At 39.3% G+C, this 14483-nt stretch overlaps 2 protein-coding genes across 2 annotated transcripts; one reads left to right on the plus strand and one right to left on the minus strand.

The window, feature by feature from the left end:
* Positions 1-406: 406 nt before the first annotated feature.
* On the minus strand, positions 407-1474 carry LOC9629789 (UDP-glucuronate 5'-epimerase). The gene has a single exon (XM_024661411.1). The coding sequence runs from the start codon at positions 1472-1474 to the stop codon at positions 407-409; it is 1068 nt and encodes a 355-aa protein (XP_024517179.1).
* A 1092-nt stretch (positions 1475-2566) lies between these two features.
* On the plus strand, positions 2567-3591 carry LOC112341398 (UDP-glucuronate 4-epimerase 1-like). Its single transcript, XM_024661412.1, has 2 exons — positions 2567-2578; positions 2722-3591. Exons 1-2 carry the CDS (start codon positions 2567-2569, stop codon positions 3589-3591), a joined length of 882 nt encoding a protein of 293 aa, XP_024517180.1.
* Positions 3592-14483: the final 10892 nt, after the last annotated feature.

Raw genomic sequence — 14483 nt, forward strand, 5'->3', positions numbered from 1 at the left:
AGTGACCAGGATTGCCGGAATATTGTCTCATGGGCTTCATGAATCTTCTTTTTTCAGCCAGATGAGCAAGACAAATAACATCAAAAGCATGGAAATCTGTAGCGTTTATAACGAGACAACAGATCGCTTGAATGGGACGATGCAATTTAAGGGTGGTGCATTTGACACAAAGCGGCTACAAAGGATTAATATTACAAATTATGTTAGAAATAATCATTGGGGAGTTCACCTAAATAGCATGACAATAAATGGGTTCACTATAGGAAAAGAGTGTGATCAAGATGTTATTTTCGACACAGGAAGTTCTTATGCCGCATTGGCAGGTGACTGCTACAAAACAGTCAAGGATACCTTTATCAAAAACATTCCTTGGCCTGTTTACAAAGCACCAGAAAATCACTCAACGTTAGAAGTAATACCTCTTTTTCCGCTGTTCATACCACTCCAGGAAACGCCTCATCCCTGTATCAAAGCTGATGTAGTGATCCAACAGATAGAGCTGAGTAGGAGCGACGTAAGAAACCTCCCATGGTGGCGGATTCAGGTTGTCCGCCTCCTCGACCAATGCCTCCTTGCCTGTCAACCTGGAAACGACCTCGATCACTTGCCTGAACGATAGAGGTGGCTCTGGAGTGCCGATGTCCACCACAGTGACAACACCGGGAACATGAGCGATTCCCAACACCATCTGTTTCATGACTTTGACAGCATCATCGACGTGGATGTAGTTCTGGTTTCCGATCCTCTGCCGCCAAAGAGGGACCTTCTGCCCGCCAACAATCTGCTCGGCAAACTTGAAATACGGGAAATCAGGCCGTCCGAACTCTCCATAAACAGTACTAAATCGCCATTCTATAACAGGAAGATGTAGCAAGCCCGCCTTGAGAGCTGCAAGTTCTTCCCCCGATCGAGACGACGGCATGTAGAAGCGGTTGGGGCTGGCAAAGAAGACACCACGCACAGAGTCGCTCGTCGTGGCTGCGTCGATGGTCCCGCCCAGAGTGCGCTGGTTGATGGGCAGGCAGTAGGCATGCTCCTGCTGTGAGAAATCCACGATGGCATGGGGCCTGGCAAGCTTGACCACGTTGGCGACCAGATCCTTGGCAGTCACATTCCCGTAGATCATGTGCACTCCAGCCTTGTCAAGCAGCCTGGATCTCTCGGTGTGCCTGGCATCGATCCCCACAACACGGACCTTGGGCTTCTCATTTCCCTGCAAACCCAGAGCAAGGTGATAGCCGAGGAAGCCGCTTGCCCCCACCACGACGACCCTGATCGGCTTCTCCTTTTCCTTGCGGAGCTGGACAGTCATCGAGATACCCATGGCGAGCATGGCGGCTGCAAGAATGGCGACGAGGGCCAGCATGATCTGAAGCCACGAGAAATCACCGCCTGAGCGCCTCCGAGCCAGATGCGCACGACAGGCGGGGATGATCCCGATTCCCCTCACGGCCAGCTCCATCGCGCGCTCCATCGCGCGCTCGCTAGAATGTGCCAAATGTGAGCGCAATGTTAGGGCTAAAACAAAAGAAAATAAATAAATTTTGCCAAGGGGATAAAGTTATATTCGTCACGTATCCTAGGCCGGATGTTTCCAGAGATGGAGGTCCACAAGATTGTTGAGGCACTTCCGATCCATAAGGAATGCCTGCTCCGAGGATTGCTGGCGAGTATGCCCTTTCCCCCGGACGAGGTGGCTTGCAAGACTGTTCTTGCGGCGTGCGGATCTATCGCGATCTGGAGCGAGCAATCAGAGTCGCAGACGCGATGATGATTGATGAAAGGCCAAGCGTCCCTCTGCAGAGATTGCAGGAGACACTCTGGTAAGGGGACAAGGTCATTTTATTTCTTTGCGACCTTCCTGTACATTTACGAATCCAGCCTCTTCAAAACTTGGAAAGAAAGCACCAGCACAATCGATGTCATAAAGGAAAGAAAAATCTGCGGGTTTCTTACCATCTTCAAGAGGGCGACTTCCTTTGCCAAACTTTCAATATACAACAGTTCCAGACAGTAGTTCTGAAAATGACAAGAACAGTTGACATAACACAACCGAAAGAAACAACTCACTTTAAACATGGAACCTTCTCCAAGTGAGAGCTTTCGTTTCCCTGGCTCCTCCCGAGTTGCATGACTTCTTCGTATCCTTCGATTTCTCTTCCACTGTGGAAGCAATTTTGATCTGTAAATACCATGTTTAGCTGAGGAGAAACAAGAAAGCATAGCAAACCTGAATAGCAGTCGTAGCCTCAAGAAGCATCCTTTGCTGTCGCCCACTTGCTTTCGTGTTTCTACCTTCTTCATTGTACTGGGCTCATCAATACATACACTTTCTCGAGTCAAGAGAGTACCTCTTCTTCCGAAGATTCCAGCTCCAACTCGTCACTCGCCAGATCTCCTTCCTGAGCACCAGCGTTGCACGGAAGCGGTGGCTGAGGCACCGCTGTCATGGCCAACCCGAAAACAAGTTCACACAAGAGCAGAAACGCTTAAGATGTTGTCATCCGGTGGAGGCTAAGCATATCTGAAACATAAGAACAGAAAATGGACAGACGTAGTCTAGGTGATGTGGAAGATGGTTCACGCACGAATGACTTCCATCTCAGCACCTGATTAGGAGTAAATTATAATTTGACGAAATTACCCTAGTTTAGGGCTCGAATGTCTTTTTTATTGCTCATTGTCTTTGTACTTTTGCTAATTGGATGGGCAATCTTCCAGCTGAAAAAGAAGAAGGAACTTCGGGTTTTGATTGTGGGTGCAAGTGGTTTCCTTGGTAGCCAACTTGCTTTGGGATTGGCGGCACACAATCATCGCAACCTCCGATTTGTGGTGACCGGTTTGGATTTGGTGCGTTCAAAGAGGACTCTTCTTCTGGAGAACAAGGGCATTGAAGTGATTATTGGAAGTGCAACAGATCCAAAGCTGGCCATGTCAGTGATGAGGAGTAAAAAGCCAAACATTGTGGTGGATTTTACACAGCGGGAGCATAGCTGGAGTTTAGAGGACAATGAAAGAACTATAAAGTCATTGATTGATGCAGCATGCAGTGTTCCATCAACCCAAGGTTTCTTTTTTGCAAGCCCTAATCGGTTCTACATACCATCAAGCCGGTCTGGGGAAAAGCTGGTGGAATCTTTGGCACCAGAGCTACCATTTCCAATTGTGGAGTGGAGGTTTAGTACAGTTTATGGGAGATACGGTCGTCCTGATTTTCCATATTACACATTTGTTGATCAGATTGTGCATGGGGCTCTGGTTCCACTCAGTAGAGGGCGACAAAATTATATATACATTGATGATGCAGTGACTCTGATGATCAATAGTATCTTGTCAACTCACAGCATTGGAATGGTGAATCTTTTTGACATTGGGACACCATGGCGGCCTATCTCTTTTAGACGCGTGATTAAAGCTATTGCAAGGCTTACAAACAAGGAAGCTAATGTTGAAGAAGTAGCTAATTTTAATCGGCCACCCTGGGAGGTACCTTATGAACCTCCAACAAAGCTCTTGCTCCTTGAATCATATACGCCATTTGAGACTGGTATGAGCTCATTCATAGAGTGGTTCCAGAAGAATGAAGGATAAACAATAAATCATTTATACTAAACTACACTAAAAATAAATAAATTTTTAGTTAATGAGTTGGACAATTGATGATCTCCAGCCGTACTACTTGTTCTAGAGCAAGAGCAACCTGTGACCAGAGTGGAATCAGGCACGTCACCACCATCTTACATCATTTAAGGTCAATGGTTCATTAAGTTTAAGGTCAAGCTTTGAGGCAGTTAGTCCACAATGGCAGCTAGTAGTTATGACTGCACATGGCTAAGGTTGGGCATCCACTCATTGTGCCAAGGCATTGGAGATTCTCTAACTCTCTAGTGTTGAATGGACTTTGGGGATCTAGGTATTGGTTTGTGTCTCCTTGTGGTAATCCTATCTCCCATTCTCCATTCTGATTCTTGCACCTTGCCTTTGTCTCCTAGTTCTTGGCAAGGGATCTGGTTTGGACCCATAGAGATATGTCTATTATACAATTGAAGGTACTTCTTGATAGTATTCTCAAGAGATTACTAGAGATTACTAGAGACATGACACTAGGGTTAAATCTCAAGAGGATCAGGCCACCAAAAGGTATATTTTATCCTTTATTCCAACTTCATCTTAAGCAAGTTAATCAAGTATTATTTTCCCTTTGTATTTCTTCATCTTCATTTTGTGTTAAATGCCTCTTTACAGCCTCATCAAATGCTCTTTTCATACCACCACAAACCATTGTAACCATTTCAACTCCAAACTTTAAAACTTTAAACCATCTAACTCTAAATTTTCAAACTCTAAACTAACTAATTCCAAGCCATCCAACTCCATTCAGTTGTAGAGAAGAAGAGGCAAGGAAGGAAAATAAATGTGGCATGTAAGTGTTCTTTGATACTTTAGTGAACAAACTTTGAGATGTTTCATTTGGTTTTTTTTATTGTACTAGTGAACTAATTTAATCTTCATCTTCTAAAGAATCAATCTCTCTTAGAAATTGATCATGGACGAGTTGCTTTGCTCGAATTTGGAATAATATTTGTGCTTGAGCATCACAATGTTTAACATTTCTCTGTGCTTCTGTTTTCAGTCAAATTCCACTAGCTTTAAGTTGATCAAAGCCATCTAATGCATGTTGTAATTCATCTCTAGAATTTAGATTTTCTACTTTAATTTGATATAGTTTATATATTGTTGTACAATTGATTTATTTGACACCTTGTGCTTCAAGTGATTGAATGCGTTCTGATGCTTCCTTCTCAAATTGAATTCATCTTATTAGCTCCTTAACTTGATCAATCCATGAAAAAGATCAAATCTATCACTATGAGTTATACACATGTTGTGTAAGATACAACATACAGTGATGTGATCTTTGATATTGTCAAGTCTTGAATTATTTCGTTTCACGAGAATCTAAAACCTAACAAAAAGCAACAAATAATCATCTTTAGTTATAATATAAAGCAAAATTATGTTGATTTTAATATGCTAAAAGCTCTTTCCACCGCCATTCTTGTGTTTGATTAAATGAAGTTTCAATTTTGCTGCCATCTGTTTAACCTGTCTTTTGATCCCTTATATGAACTAAACATATATAAATGTCTTCTACTAACACAGATTTCCTAAGGTGTCCTTAAAGCAGCTATAGACTAACCGATTGTGACAACTATCGGCCCATCTAAAATCAAAATCCCAAATCAAGAGTCTTATAGAAACTATAATTTGTATAATAACAGAATGAAACCCTTTTCTGTTAAAATATTATTGTGGATTTTTAAAGAAATCACTAGTATATAATTCTCATCAATTGCTCCAATTACATATGGTATACCTCTTAGCTCCTTAAATTCCTTTGCAACACAATTGTCAAAGCAATAACAACCTTAGTCTTTACCAAAATAGCCCTTTGAAGCCTAGTATCTTCAATAAATAACCATTTAAAAAGTCTTTCATTGAAATGTTTTTTAAAAACTCATAACCTTCTCTTGAACATCTTGTCACTGTAAGATTGGACCAAAGTATAACCTATGAAAGAGCTAAACCTTTCATAAGCCCATACTTTTGGAGATTGACAAGATTTCCTCCTTACTTGCTCAACAGCTATAGCTAATAAATCAAGCCAAAATTTCAATAGAATAAGATTGCAATTGGTAAAATCAGGAAATAAAACATTAAGTTAATAGAACAAGATAGTAGCAAATAGAAATTTTTGTTTGAAATCCTTCTCTAGAATTTCAATCATCAATCCTTAAATTTGTGATTTGAATTTGAATTGTAACATGTGGCAATATACTAATGCTTACTAATAGAATAAAACTTTTGTGTGGTAGATTATTTTAAGCCCAAAACTTCAAATTTCCCAGTGGAATATAGGCCTTATTAAAAAAAAAAACGAATATAATTAATGGCAAAAACCATATTAATTACAATGGAGAACATTAAGCATCAAATGCTAAGCACCGTAGAAGAGCAAGACTCAGCAAGTGAAGTGATTTATTTTAGTTTTGGCATATTTGGAAGCCAATGAGTATAAAACTTATTTGAGGCTACTTCACTAGTGGAAGTGGCTATTGTATCAACTGGATGATATGCTTAAATTAGGTCAGCAAAAATCTTTGATTAATAATTTACCTTGTAATATTTAAAACAAAGTATGAGAGATATTAAAAGATAATATTGTCAAGATAACAGCAAAATATTCTACTCATTTTCATAAAGGAAAATTTCTATAAACTCATAAGCTTAATGCAAGTTCCAATCTTAATCAAATTTATATTTGCATTACCAATCAAGATACAAGCTTCTATTTCTCAAGTTATGATTCAAGACATTGATTTAGCAGCTATTCAAGTAGTTCATATTGTTGCCTTAGTGTAGAGGCATTCTTAAACCACAACATATGACATTTATAAATTATTGTGAATGTTATTGCCGGTATAAAAAGTTTATTCCTTTTGAATATTCTTCTTATACTGCCACAACAGTAAGAGATTGATATTGCTGGTTCCTTTTTTAGTCCCTCTTGTTCAAGTGTTAGAAAATTGGGCTTAGCATTTATACTTAATTAGATGAATATAAAATAGGAACTTATTTTTCTGTTGAGCATACCTAGTCTGGCTTTTAGTTTTCTTTTGTTTTATTTTGCACTAGCTTAATAAAAACCTCTGTAATATTGAGTTTGGTCCATTAATATTCGTTAGGTGATAGTGTATTGTGTTTGTCAAGACACTCTTGCTATCATTTCCCCATGTATTGGTTCCATTCGGTCCAAATGTATAGTAAAGATAGTGGGTGATTAGGCATGGCCAACTAACCTAAGGCATAGTTTAGCTCTGTTTGTGTGCATAGTTTAGTTTAATAAGGATAGACGCAGAACAAATATAGGCACGCAAGTAAAAGCTAGACTATGCCTTAAATTGGTTAGCCAACCTACTATCCCCCCCCCCCCGAGGAACACACATTTTGGGATTTCACCCCAAGCCTCCCTTAGTACTAGGAGTTAGTCTCTGGGACAAGCTTAAAATTTACTAAACATGGAATATCTCTAGATTGCAAATTTGAACACGAAACGAATACCATTGTATTTAGAACAATCTTTACATTCCGTAGATATGCCAAATAAGCAAATTTAGACACTTTCCATAAATAACATTTAGGACCAGAATGAAACTAACACAAAGAGCATGATAGCGAGGGTGTTTGGCAACCACGGTAAGCTATCATCCAACGATATTGAGAGACTAATCTCAATACGTAAAGGTTTTTGTCACTAGCCAGTGCAAGACACAACGAGACAGGAACTCCTTACCAGGCTAAGTATGCTTAGCTAATAACACGTAAGAATTCCATCCTTATGCTCGTCTGGTTTAAGTACACTTGAAATGCCTAATTAACTCCACTAGCACAAAAGGGATTAATAAAGGGTCTAGCAATACCGACCTCTTACCATCATGGTAGTAAAGAAAAAATATCCGAAAGGACAATTGATATGTAACTTTTGATACCCAAAATCACATTCATGACACTCTCGCCTCTTTAGGGAAGATTGACATCCTCGTCAATGCATACTCCAATCTAGACCACCAGCAAGGAAACAACTCTAGAAAAAGTTCACGGTGATTACATTATGTAAGAAATGCACCAACTTAAATAAGTTAGGATAACCTCTTTGTCTAACGCAGATGCGCTACCAACTTAGACACCTTCCAGTCGTCGCCGACAAAGAAATGATCAATGGAGTTAACCACCCTTGCTACTTTAGGTGTCACTAAATTTACAAAAGTGTGATACGCCCTTACCCGCAAGGACATAGAAAGAGAAGCCAGAGGCCCCAATCCTCTTGAGCAAATAAACTAAACCCATAGGTAAGGTTTAGATAGACTACTGTAAACAAGAAGTTAGAGTTGTTTACACAATTATGCCTTTTTAACGGAATAAAGAACATTGACAAAGAGGTAGGTGATGTGACCAGTTGACAGTAGCTACCCCATGATTAGAGATTTCACCATGCACATGAAGTGCTGAAACCAATCTGCCTATATGGGCCAAACTCAAAGATCAATAGATGGACAATATCAAAGTTATAGACAATGATATCTTAGAGTCTTAATTATTAATGATTAAATCTTATATTAGAACACAAAAGTATCCTAAAGAAGTTATTATCCGATAAACCAGTATCAAAGTATAGAAACCACCAAGATCTTTAAGGTTAAGATTATAGGATTAACCATCCAACAAAATTCAATAGCAAGTGTATCATCAAGAAAACTCAATGATAAAACTTAACTATCAAAGATTTCAGATAGCATGCTAAAAAACTTGCATAAGATAACTAAAAAAAATATAAAGTATCATTGATTAGCAAGCAAGATACTCGCAAATGTATTACCCAAAGGTAATAACATTCAATTTATCAAAACCAACTATAATAATAATCAACAAAACAGAATGAATATAGCAATATCAACAAACACTAGTTCATGCCAACTATCGCACTACCCAATCTGAATAGATCTTGGTCAATAATAGAAAGGAACTCAAGTTGCTTAAACAAGTGTCAACAACATCCTAATGATATCTCAAACTCAAGAGACCAATCCAAAGCAAACTATAAAGAACTGTGGTATTGTAAAAAGGCATAAGCCATCAAAGAGAATAACTAACCATCATGAAAAATCATTAATCATCCCATCAAAAAGAGATATGTAGAATTATCATCAAAGAAGGAATCCACCATCTCAAAGAACAGCGAATCATTCTGTATCAACAACAATTAAGCAAAATCTTTTGACAAGAATAATCAACCATATTAGATGATGATCAATCATCACCAATAATTGCTAGATGCAAAAACCAACTTCAACATTGAAGCTAATGAGCCAAATATGTCTTCCCTTAACAACTCAAAACAAATAGAACAATGAGTATAAAAACTCAAAGAACCAAAAGTTCAAAGAAGCATATAGCTAAGTCTTGTCTAATAATGATCATGAGTTTTGCATGAACTAACTTCAATGCTAAAGTAGAAATTATAGTGTAACCCACAATATCCTCCTCAACACATCCATAAGCCAAACTTCATAATACCAAAGCTGATGAAGAGAATATATGTATCAATTCAAAAGCCAAACATAATGGAGCTATGTTTAATAAATTATCACTAAATAATCCTCCATGAATCCATCTTTTATAGCAAGATATAACTCACATTACAACAAGCACAAGAAGAATCATCAATGATCAATATATTCCAACTCAAATCCAATAAAGATTCAAACATTCTAATATTGATTACTAACTCTTCCTCTCATAAAGCTGACATAGTCCACAATTAAATCACTTTTCAAAGAAAAGCCAAAACTCAACCCCTACTAAATAATCTCGTCTAGAGCACACTAACTCAAACTTGCCAATTAGTTCGTTTGAACACCAATATAGTTGCTAACTAACAAATGCATGAATGCCAATAACATAAAGCCATAACCAAATCATCAACATTATCTTCATCGAAACTAATAAAACTTAATATTAATATTGTCAATGACAAGGCATCATTTCAATGCCATCAACACCAATTATCACTCAAAGCTCTCTAGCAACCAAGCTAACCAAAGTTGACAATACCTTAGTTAGTACCTGAGACTAATCCTTCAGAAAAATTCAATTACAGATAACACTTTATCAAGGAGTGAATCACCATATCCAAGACTCAATGAAATTCAACACTACAAACTAAATGCAACCAAATGATATTGACAGAGGTAGAGTCGACATGCCAACATGGAAAACCCAAGTAAATCTAACGATATGATCCTTTGTAACACCATCTAGTAAAGCAAACCCATCATTAATAAATCTTCATCGAGTGAAGCAAGTGTCAACAGTCCTTGACAAAGTCTACAAGTAATCACTAGTTGTAAAGCAACTAACAATCACTCTTTAATTTGCCTTCACAAGACCCAAACACTAAACTCATGTTATCGAGTTATATATTTGTCCAACATGAATGTAATACCCCAAGTACAAGATAAAGGTTCATGGGCAAACACGAACTAAATGACCACTTGAATCCAACTCAACCGCGATAAGCTCACCAACTTGTCTAGCCAATAGCTCTGAGCATGCCTTGAAGAGAGTAGCTATGCATGATCAATAATTAGTCGAAACTAAAGTGAAGACTATGAGATAGACTCATATTGGTACACAACCTCCTCATAGACAAAGCTATAATATGGGTAACATCTCAAACTCAAACAACTAAGTTGGACATCACTATCCTCAACCAAGGTGTAGGGCTACCAAGACCAAATTAAGATCAGTGAGAGCTCACTACTCTCATAAAGTTTAATGAAATGTAATGTGCAACCTGCCACCAAACACAACGCTACAGAAGAAAAGCACAAGGGTCACCCTTTTTAGAAAAGCGTAACAACCACTTTTATACACTAACTTCAGACTTTATTCAACTCAATTGCCTTAGCCCCAAAAGTCAACATCCCTTTCAGGCCATATCATACAAATTACATACTAAGGTTTAAACTAACTAAAGTCAACTCCAACCCTTTCACTAGTTTGTATTAACTTACGAAAACAGAATGGTTTTTGAGCAAAATGATGAATAGATCAGCCATTGGAAAAGTCTAAGAAAATTTGTGGAAAGTCACAGAATACAAACTTTCAAAACTCAATCAACTTCTTCTTACCTACAACTTCACATAGATTCACCTTAACATTAATTCTCATGACCCATAGTATGCTTAAGTATTGAACATCATGCTTATATTTCCAATATCTAACACTAACATCCGCAAAATGCAAAATGAACATCCAAGGTTTGATCACGAAGACTATATCTTCGAATATCCACATTGCACTAACACTTTTCTTCAATCACTTTCAAGATCCAATATGAAGCCCAAACACTAACAAAAAAATGGCATGAAAAATCAAACTCTAAGGAAAAACTCCTCATCACTTGAAACAATAATGCCACTTCCACTAACACAAGTGCTAGTGATGTCAATGCTTTAACTACACACTTTCTCTATCTAACAATCTACTCCAAGTGTTAACAGAGTAACTGATAAGCTATAGCAAGTGAATGTTATAACCTTTTCTAACACCTCACCCTCAAGGAAACAAAGTACCAACATAAGCTTAGCATAATTGATTATTATCGAGAATCAAGTCAAAGCTACTACAATGCTACTATTTGTAAGTAAACTAGCTTCACTATCAACCAATTTGGGGTTGATCATCATTTATCCAAGTAACTTCGTAAACACATCATTCATTATCACATGGATATAATATAAATATCACAATGATTTAATCATCAATTAAGCAACACCACGAGCAACACCTATATCATTAATTCAAAGGTTTATGTGACTATCAAGTGCCAACTCAATTCGACAAAATGTAACATAAATACCACACTTCACCGATAGAAATTTATAACATCCAACACCACTAACTTTTATTCACAACACGAACAAACTCATGCCACTCTCTTTCCGACCAAACTCAAAATTAATCCAACACCAAACTACTCAAAAAGCAATAGTGTAACACACTTTATCTTTCTCCCCTTAAACTAATTGAAAAAAGGGGCAATTGCTTGATGAGAGAGCCCTTAGTAGCTTTATCCCCCAAAATTCCAAGAATCCACAGTGACAGTATATCCAAATTTCATCCCATAATTACATGCACTACACTCACCCCCCCTTTAGAGATGTAAATGTCCTTATTGACTATTGACTAATAACCTCTACTGAGCCAAGGGGAACTAACACCTCCATTTCTGCATTAAATTTACCAATCCTTTTTATTGTGTAAATTAGCTATTCCATATGAGGCAACTAGTCATCCACCCATACTGCAGTCCCACAATGGATACTTTCGTCCGTGGATACTCCACACATGAGGAAGGACATACTCATGGATGCCCAATGCATATGATTTCAAATTTAGGGGTAGGAATATACCTTGCTCAAGGGTATATTATACTTTTAAGTAGCCACTAATAAATGGGAATCGAATTCGTGCCATTTGCTCTCACTTTATCTCTTTCCCTTTAAGCCAACTAGAAAAGGGGCAATTGCTTGATAAGAGAGCTCTTAGTGGCTATTTTATCTTTATTTATCCCCTAAGGTTCCAAAGATCCATGGTGACAGTATATCCAAATCTCATCCCATGATCATATGCACTACAAATAACAAGGTTCCCCAGAAAAAAATTAAGCATTGCAACCCAAATCTTCAATAGCAAGCCTAAACAAAATGGTTTAGCGCTTCACCACTATCTATCCCATAACTCACCACTTGTAAAACCACTATAACTAACATGTATCAAGCTAAGGACTCTTGATTGCATAATGTGAACACGAGCAATGAGTTAACACCTCGTTGCAAATCATCTCTCTAAAAAGAGAAGATGATTTATGTGTTTGACCCGTCGTCCTTGATAACTCTCTTTTTGGTCTTATCTTTGACTAAACCTCAAGCTTGCATTCACACTATTTTCAGTCTAATCCAAGAAAAGTTTATGAGAGAGCATAGCAATCACTATTTGAATCAATAGACTAATCCTTATAGTCTTGATTGATCCACTCATAATCATGCTTAAGAAGGATTCATTAGTGCTATATTAAACAGCTATGAACTAGCCTATTTACCACTTATAGCAAACCTAGGGGAAGTTTACTTTCACCCATGGTACATGGAACAATTCATGGAACCACCGATAGGTTAATATTAATCTTGCAAACTCAAAGTGTAACCTTGAGTTGCTAATGTGCCTCACTCACAAGCCCAAGCACAAACTCGTGCTAACAGAGCATCTCAGTCCATCTTATAAGCCCAAGAGCAGGCTCACATAATATGGTACTAAAGTTACTAAATCCATACCCAAGGAACGAATATGAAGCTTTTGCACCAAAACATGTACCCACTCGGATCATCATTTTCATCTCTGTGTATACAACAAGATTAGTTGCCCAATCTCATTGGATAGTATTTACTGAGACGTATTTTCTAATACCAAATGTAGTGCATGTGGTTTTTACCCTTTATCCTATGGTGATTTACCATAGGATAACATCACAAAGTGGAACCTAAACCCTCCATATGCCACATGTCACATGCCATGTGTCCAAAAGACAGTGGTACGGAACCTTAGTTTTAAGGCCTTGGGCCACTGGATGAAAGAATGGTGCCAAACTCCTAAGCATGGAGCCCAGGAGTAATGGAATTGGACCACGGAGCAACTCCCAAGCATACAGCCCAAGGAGCGAAGGGACAGAAGCACAGAGTGACTTGGAATAATCCTAAAGTATCAAACATCCCAATGCCAGGACTAGCACGCAAAATGAAGTTAAATGAAGTTTGGCACTATTTCAGCATACCAATGGTTTAACGCAAGGATATAGGTACTCCACCAACTAGCATAAAATGGAACTTGGGCTTAGACCCAAGTGTGAGACACAAAATCCCTAGGCCCCAAAGTGGAGCTGGAAGGGCACCACGTGGTAGTGGCCGAAGCAAAAGCCAAACGAGTGTAACACGTTTGGACTAAAAGCTCCGACTTGAAAGGTCGAGAGCGGGAGTGGAACTCCCAACAAAGTGCTTGAGGAATGAGCACGAAGCGAGCCATAAGTGAGGCTCTAAAAAGGGACCCGAAAGGACCAACACATGACACGTGGAAGTGTCTGAGATGGAGTCCGAGGCAGACCCGAGGTGGAGTCCGAGATGGACCCGAAGTGGAGTCCGATATGGAGTCCGAGATGGAATCCGAGATGGACCCGAAGTGAAGTCCGATATGGAGTCTGAGATGGAGTCCGAGATGGACCCCAAATGGAGTCCAATATGGAGTCTGAGATGGAGTCCGAAATGGAGTCCGAGATGGAGTCCGAGATAGAGTCCGATATGGAGTCCGATATGGAGTCCAAGATGGATTCCGAGATGGAGTCCGATATGGAGTTCGAGATGGAGTCCGAGATGGACCGAAATGGAGTCTGAGATGGACCCGAGATAGAGTCCGAGATGGACCCGAGATGGAGTCCGAGATGGATCCGAGGTGGAGTCTGAGATGGACCCGAGGTGGAGTCCGAGATGGAGTCCGAGATGGAACCGAGACCGGGACCGGGACTGAGACCGAGATCGAGACCGAGACCGAGACCGAGACCGAGTCCGAGTCCGAGTTTGAGTCCGAATACTAATACAGGCAGTTGGGTGAAAGCCCAAAGCGATCATCCCCCAGGGGGGGGGGGGGGGGGGGGGGCTTCCCGGGGATTCCAAAAATTTATAGGGGAGAATGTGGGGGTTTGAACCCCACGGGGACCATTTTGTGCCGAGAAAGCCCTTTTTTCCCCCGGGGGGCAAAACCCAGTGGGGGGGGAAGGCCTTACCCCCGGGAAACTCCCAAAAAAAAGGGAA

Source organism: Selaginella moellendorffii, unplaced genomic scaffold, assembly GCF_000143415.4.
Source record: "Selaginella moellendorffii unplaced genomic scaffold, v1.0 SELMOscaffold_82, whole genome shotgun sequence".
Taxonomy (NCBI): domain Eukaryota; kingdom Viridiplantae; phylum Streptophyta; class Lycopodiopsida; order Selaginellales; family Selaginellaceae; genus Selaginella; species Selaginella moellendorffii.